Source organism: Capsella rubella, unplaced genomic scaffold, assembly GCF_000375325.1.
Source record: "Capsella rubella cultivar Monte Gargano unplaced genomic scaffold, Caprub1_0 scaffold_7, whole genome shotgun sequence".
NCBI classification, from domain to species: Eukaryota; Viridiplantae; Streptophyta; class Magnoliopsida; order Brassicales; family Brassicaceae; genus Capsella; species Capsella rubella.
This window is the reverse complement of record NW_006238917.1, coordinates 1128968-1136702: the sequence shown is the minus strand read 5'-3', so window position 1 is coordinate 1136702 and position 7735 is coordinate 1128968. Positions and strand designations below refer to the sequence as shown.

Sequence of the window (7735 nt, the reverse complement as noted above, 5' to 3'; positions counted from 1 at the left end):
GCTTCTGGAGTTCTTCCTTCCAACCCAGTATGCAGATTACACAAGTCCATTAATGGTCTTAAACAAGCATCACGACAATGGTACAAGTGTTTATCTTCTGCTCTACTCGACGATGGATTCTTACAGTCTCCTGCAGACAACACATTGTTTGTCAAAGTACAAGGTACATCTTACATTACCTTACTGGTTTATGTAGATGATATTTTGATTGCAAGCAATGATGAGACATCAGTAGCTTCTGTTAAGGCTACTCTTGCTAAAAAATTCAAAACAAAGGATCTTGGACAGGCAAAGTATTTTCTAGGACTGGAAATTGCTAGAAATAGAGAAGGCATTTCTGTTTGTCAAAGAAAGTATTGCTTGGATTTATTGACTGATACAGGAATGTTGGGATGCAAGCCCAAACCTGTTCCAATGGATCCTAAAAAGGAGTTAACAAAGGAAACATGGGAATTACTCCCAGACTCTACTCCATATAGAGAATTGATAGGAAGGCTGCTATATTTGTGCATTACCAGACCTGATATCACATTTGCAGTAAACAGACTAAGTCAATTCTTATCTTGTCCTACTGATGTTCACATGGAGGCTGCTCGTCATATACTCAAATACTTGAAGAATAGCCCTGGCCAAGGACTTTTCTTCTCTGCATCATCAGATATTTGTCTCAATGGTTTTGCTGATGCAGACTGGGGTACTTGCAAGGACTCACGCAGATCAGTCTCTAGAATGGCTGTCTTTCTAGGCTCTTCATTGATCACATGGAAATCGAAAAAGCAGGACGTGGTGAGTTCAAGCAGCACTGAGGCTGAATACAGGAGCATGGCGCAAACTACAAAAGAATTACTGTGGTTCAACCAACTTTTGAAGGATCTACATATCACATTGGATTCTCAGGTTAAGTTGTTCTGTGACAGTAAGTCTGCAATATACATTGCAACAAACCCTGTTTTTCATGAGAGGACGAAGCACGTGGAAATTGATTGCCACACTATTAGAGATCAGATAAAGAGTGGCTTCTTAAAGCTCTTTCATGTCTCTACAGGGAATCAGATTGCAGACATCCTGACAAAGCCATTGCATCCGGGTCCATTTCATAACATTCTTGGCCGCATGTCGATATCAAACCTCTTTTCACCAAAAACTCATTCGGTTTGAGGGGGATATATTAACATATATGTGTATAAGGTTTATTGTATAGTTAGAAGATATAAGTCTCCTTTACCTTATATCTTATCTGATATACATGTACATATAAATACTGTTGTACAGACTTAGGAAACATTAATGAGAATCAGTTTTAATATTTGAGAGTGTTAATAAGAAGTCTTTCTCGACAAAGCACGAGAGACACCTGTCCTCTTTTTTGGACCACTCTTAATTTGTTTCACCGTTGTATTATATGAAATCATTTTCTAATAATACTTTCGAGTAATTTTTATTAGTTTTTTTTAACATAAATAATATCTTCTTCATTTTTTGATTCGGTACCAAGTGGATATATATTTTTTTGATTGCCATTCACGGCATAGTGGTGGAATATATATGTTTTTTATTTTGTCTTTTTTAAGGTAAGAGGCCTATAAAAAGTGTGTCGACGAGAAAAGGTAGTCAATTAAATAACAATACGCAACAAAGAAAAAAGGGTTTGTTGAAAAATTCATCATTCTTTTTCTTTTGATTTGTTTTCAAAAACATTGACGTCGTTGATATCGAGTTCATTTTGGTCAAATTAAAAATAAAAAACGACTAATAATGAATTAAAGTTTATTCTGGTGTTGAGAAAGATATATATATACACTAGTCTTGTTTTATATATCACATAATCGGGGTTTTAATTTCAAAACCAGATTAGTAATGTAATATACCTAGTCCAATATCACATTCTATTTTGAAACTACATATGTAATAAGATATGCACATAACCGTATTTACAACCACATGCATGAAGTTTTATTCGTTTTAGGATTCGTTTTATGATAGTATTTGAATAAGAAATTACATGCTGAAACTTTCGTCCAATGTATTAACAGATCTTAGGTTTTTTAAAAAGCAAGCTTTGATTATTAATTATTATATCGGTTTTTGAGATTCTAGGTATTATTGCTTGCAAGTTGTTTGTTTTCTAGGAGACTCCATAAGCCAAACAAAAGCATATCCACTCATTAATTAATTATACAATATTTCTGATTGGTATCTTAAAAGTTTTTTTGGATTGAGGAATTAAAATATTGTGTAGCACCAAGAACAATCACGAAGGAGTTGTACTAGCAAGTTGGGGTACTACGATTATCCTCGTGAGACTACAAATCTTGCCACTTATAGAAATGAATTAAACTTATAATACTAAGCACTCATGCCATTATCATATGTTTCAAGTGACGACTTCAGTGACGAAATTAGGTTCATCTCAGATTAAATATTCCATATAACTCGTACTTAACAACTCTTATAATTAAAAACAAGATTAAAAAAATATCTCCAGACAGTTTCTACTCATGGACCGACTGATTCTCTTATCGTATGATTATAAATATTATTTGACACTAAACTAATTAATTAAAGTTTTCGAATTTCCCTATGAAGTCTCCATTCATTGGTCCTTCGTACCGCTTCCTCGTACACTATAATCTCCCACTTGCCTTCAAACCCTAAGACAATTTTATTATTTTCTTCACATCCGCAAAATAAAAATACATGTATAGCAACAAAAAATACGTATATATGTGTACATGTGGCAGATTTTTTTCTTTTGTCTCTTGAAATACTTGAAAGGTTTCTTTGTTACTACTAGCTTCTGATATATAGATAAGCTTTAATTATTATTTTTATTTATAATGAGACATTGGTTTTAGCTTAATAATCCAAGGATGAGATTGTTCCAAAAAGGTTACAATTTGAAGGGAAATGAAATGGTCTTACGACGTGATCCACGTGAACTACAAAATTCCATTGGGAAGAAAATAAACTAAAAATAACCAAATGCGTTGTTGCGGTACTCAACCGCCATTAAATGGTTTGTGGATTCATTCTAGTATTTGACAAAAATATTATTGTATTATTCATTATTTCATTACTTTGTTAGTTTGTTACATAACTAATGGGAGACAGGATTATTATAAATAAAAAAAAAGGTAAAATAGTTAGTAGTAGACAATGTATGAGCCAACTATATAATTCAGGAATAATGTAAGGTCTTGTATATATATACCTTCATACTTATACAATATTTTTATATGTTTGTCATCACGTATACAATATATTTTAATTTGTTGATTTTGATTGGTAGGTACATAAACAAAAAGTTGTTTTGTTTTGATTAATGTTTATGCCATAAGGTACTGCTAAGGTATACTGTGAAATACTTATTAGTGACAACAAACGAGAGGACGTGTCTATCAATTGCATCGTTTAAGAATAGATTTAAAATTCATACAACTCCATTCGCATTATCATTCAATTAGGTAAAGTAGTCAGAATGTAACTGTAACGGGGGTCCAAGTGTATTATCAAAGTTACATTTTGTTGAATTAATAATATAGAATCTAGTACTTGGAAGGTAATTAATAAATAAATACTAGGATACAACTATGTAAGTAACCAAATAGATAGATGAACCAAGATTCATGAATAAGTATATAAGATTTACTAAGAATTTATTGAGAGAGAAAAAAAAGAAAAGGAGGAGAAAGGGAAGTGAAGGCGAGAAGTCTCTCTCACCATAATAACAATGTCTGACTTCTTTTGGGTTTCTGTGAGAGATAGAGAGAGAAACTGATTCAAAGGACTCATTACTTGAAAATGACCACTCATCATCTTCCTCCTCTCCCTTGTTTCAATTTACCTAAATTTACCTTTCCCATATTATATTGTTACTATTTTTCATAATTACTCTTGCAATATTATTTTTAAGTAACGGTCTCATAGCTTTTATATATAGGCAGACTGTAAATACAAAAATAAAAACAGAAAAGAAGAAATCTTATGGTTGATATTCATTTGTTCGAGAACGTAAAAATAACTGTGAATATTATTTCTTACTCCATTAGGGAAACATCAGTACCAATCTACTTCTGATTCTCTCTCTCGTCTCACCCATTATTACTCTGTAAATATCTAATAAAAATATATCACTGTTTTTTCTTTTCTTTTTTGTTCTCTCGGTAAAATATCTACAAATTGGACAGAACCAACAAATGCTACAACGTTATTGAATAATAAGGGGCCATGGAAAAAAAAAAGTAGTGAAATGAAGGTCGAACATTTCCATTTGGCATTTACATGAGTTGAACCATAAATAATATTTATTCAACTGTGTTCAATTTTCTTAGGATTTTATGGTTAGAAAGTGAAAACTTTATAGTGTTTTTCGGATTCGATTTTATGGTGAAGTCCAATTTTATCAACTCAACCAATGCAGCAAAAGTAAAACCATGTGTATGTAATGTAATGTCTATACCCACCTGCCAAATTTTTTATTCATAGGAATGCAACAAACATAAACCATATGCATATCTGAATAACTAACTATGCTGTTTTTTGTTTCGAAAAAAAAAAAAACTATGCTGTTTTTGACTAAGTGTTAATTGGGTGAGAGATTTTTTTATTTCTTTTTTGTAAATATAAAATGAAATAAATGTGGGGAAATTATTAATTGAAAAGATATGAAAGAGGAATAACAAAACAAGTTAGGACTGAACATATATGTAGATAGGTGCAGGTAACATATAAAGCAGTAATGATTTTTTTTTAATAAAAATAAAAATAAAAAAATCTTAATAAATGTATTGAGAAGAAACAACAAAAGACAACTCATTGACAAATCTCTTCTCAACCTTTTTTTAGTCAGAACATCTCAAATCACACACACTTATCCAATTTCCCATATAATATAATATATATTTCTCCCCTATATTTCCATTTTCTTGGCCTAGTTAACAAGGAATTTAAGGGAAATTAACAAAATACAAAGCCGATAATTAATTTAATGACCAAGAAGATATGGAGGGATTAAAAGGTTCATTTTTCTTCCGAATTTTGTTTCTTATATATAAACGAAGATATAAAAATATCCAAAGATTCAAGAAGGTCTCATGAGAGGAGGTTGGAAGCCATTTGACTGCAGCCAATTTTGATGAGAAGTAGAAGAAGATGAATTATAAATCTGGTTGTGATGATGAGGAGAGAATCCTGATGATGCTGCAGCATTTGTCAACACTTGCTTCGTCGAGGCTCGACCATCAAACCGGTGGCTCTCTGCCGCCGGAAACAGCGAGAATCCGCCTCCGTTGCCAATGTTGCTGCTGCCCGGAAACTAATTTACAATAATAAGATACCAACATGTTATATCTCAAAACTAAGTTACGGTATTAGTAATTTTTGTGGTTTTTTCAACTCACTTGGTGATTTGAATTGGGGAGATGGTTAAGCATTCCGGTTTGACTTAATCCGAGAACTTCATTAGAGTGGAGCTCTTGTTGTTGTTGAGTCATCTGATAACAAAACAAAAAAAACATGTTTATATCAAAGTCAAAAAAATATATCAAAGTAAAAACTATAGATTAAGATTAAAAACAATAATAATATTAATATATGATTAAAACCCTACCTTGAGCCGCATATCTTGACTCTTTTGCTTCGAATTAGCCGAGTTTCCCAAACTCAAATCGAGATTATGATCTTGTGGAGTAGGATGATTCCCTGATGACTCTATTATGCACCAATTCAAAAATCCATTAAACCAAATTCTCTTTTGTGTTATGACGAAAATGAAAAAATCAATTACTCAATTGATTTTTTTTAAAAAAGGAGATTTCTACCGGCATTGAGTTCCTCGTCGTAAATACTGGGATCGAAGTTCGTAACGGCGTCTTTGCCATTACATTTGATTGCAGCTTTATCGTAAGCTCTGTGGGGTAATAAGAAAACCAAATCAATTAGTAAATGAATTAAACGTATGTAACAAATGTGAGGTGCAGAATCTAGCAGAAAGACATTTACCTAGCAGCTTCGACCTCGGTGTCGAACAAACCCAAATAAACATACCTAATAAATATTTGAAGATTTCAAGAATCCAAAAAAACTCAAAGTTAAAAAAAGAAAAACAAAAGAAGCAAAGATGAAGAATGATATTAGTATTAAAAAAGAGAGAGAGAGAGAGAGAGAGAGAGTAAGTACTTTTTGCCTAAGAATTGACCCATTCGAGCTTCCCAACGACCACACTTGTGCAAAGTGACACCTCTATACTTGGAACTTCCTCGAGGGAAGCCTGTGCTCTGTCGGCGTAGTACGTGGACGAACTCTTCCTTCGTTAAATTCGTCATCTATCCAAAATAATTACAGCTTCAATATTAATCTCCCCACAATAAACCTATTATATAGTTTTGTTTTGGAGGGACTAATCTTTTTACCTGTTTCAAGTCATCGTCATAATCTTCGATGTTGAAGTTTATATCAGCTTCTACTCCCCGGAATTTAATTGCAGCTCTATCATACGCTCTACAATATAAAAATTAAAAATCTTGATAAATTTAAAAAAAAAGAAAAAACTTTGATTTATATGTATTTCTTCGATGTGAAAAACAAAATAAGAGAGAGTCAAAGGGAGAAACATACCGAGCAGCTGCATGAGCAGTGTCAAATCCACCTATTTCAGAAATTTAAATAGAAAATACAAATAAAATATTTATGATGACATTTTCCAACATCAGAATACTAAGAAAAAAAAAAACTAGGAAAATAAAAAGATTACCTAAGTAAACCTGTTTCCCACAGTCCCTGAATTTCAGAGAAACATCAAGAAAACAAGAAAGTTTAAACTCATAACTAAAATCAGTTTTGTAATTAAAATCGCATAGTACGATCGATTAATCAAATAAAAAAGATGAGATTATAACAAAAACAAATATTTTTTTTTTTACCAAATATGAGATTCCCATCTTCCGGTACGCCGGTAAAACGTAACACCTCTATACTGAGAACTCCTAGACCTTGGACCACGCCGGCTCTTTTTCAACGGTTGCGCCGGCTCCACCACGGCAGCGGCCACGGTGGCAGCTTTACCGTTCGACGATCCGGTAGCTAGATCCGACTGACAAAACTTGACACCAAACCAGTGAGCCCGGGGAAAGCCAGAACCAACACCACCGTCTCCTCCACCTCCACCGCCGCCGTTAGAATCCATCTCAGGGAAGAACTGGTGTGTGACAAGTGGGTTGTTGTTATTATTGGGTCTGACCCGGTTAGGGTCGTCATCATCGGATCCATCTTCGACGACAAGAGCAGAAGAGCTTGAAGTAGAGAAAGATCCGACCCGTTTACTTGGTGAAGAATAACAAAACTCTTCAGATTCTTCTTCTCTAAGTGTTTGGTGTGGTGAGTCGTTTAGATCCCACATTTTTTTTTTCTTTCTTTCTTTCTTTCTTTTGGTTTGATCTTTGAAAGAAAGGTTCAGACTTCAATCCTCTGGTTTGATTCTCCTCAAGGTTAGAAGCTAAATAAGAGAAACCAAAGCTTTGGTTGGTAGAAAATAAAAATATAAAGTTAATGAAACAAAAAATGAAACAAAAAATGAAAAAAAATAAAGAAGATAGTAATAAGAGCTAGATATATATATATATATATATATATATATATATATATATATAATAAGAAGAAGAAGAAGAAGAAAATAAGTTTATTTTTTTTGTCATTAAAGAGTTTGCTTCTACGAAAGCTTTGATTTTTATCCTTTCCT

General features: G+C 32.9%; 1 protein-coding gene across 1 annotated transcript; it reads right to left on the bottom strand.

The window, feature by feature from the left end:
* Positions 1–5002: 5002 nt before the first annotated feature.
* Positions 5003–7574, bottom strand: LOC17880854 (floral homeotic protein APETALA 2). The gene is made up of 10 exons (XM_006283683.2): positions 6921–7574; positions 6752–6777; positions 6616–6646; positions 6411–6498; positions 6178–6323; positions 6001–6045; positions 5820–5908; positions 5609–5709; positions 5400–5492; positions 5003–5314 (listed from the first exon to the last, which is right to left on the bottom strand). The coding sequence occupies exons 1-10, from the start codon at positions 7394–7396 to the stop codon at positions 5081–5083; spliced, it is 1329 nt and encodes a 442-aa protein (XP_006283745.1). The 5' UTR covers positions 7397–7574; the 3' UTR covers positions 5003–5080.
* Positions 7575–7735: the final 161 nt, after the last annotated feature.

Bases quoted from the DNA above. Each gene is read 5' to 3' on its own strand.
- LOC17880854 (XM_006283683.2), bottom strand. From the start codon at position 7,396: ATGTGGGATCTAAACGACTCACCACACCAAACACTTAGAGAAGAAGAA. The intron at 5,909-6,000 runs GTAAATGTCTTT...ATTACCCCACAG, and splicing joins ACCGAGGTCGAAGCTGCTAG to AGCTTACGATAAAGCTGCAA. The intron at 5,710-5,819 runs GTAGAAATCTCC...GGTGCATAATAG, and splicing joins CGACGAGGAACTCAATGCCG to AGTCATCAGGGAATCATCCT.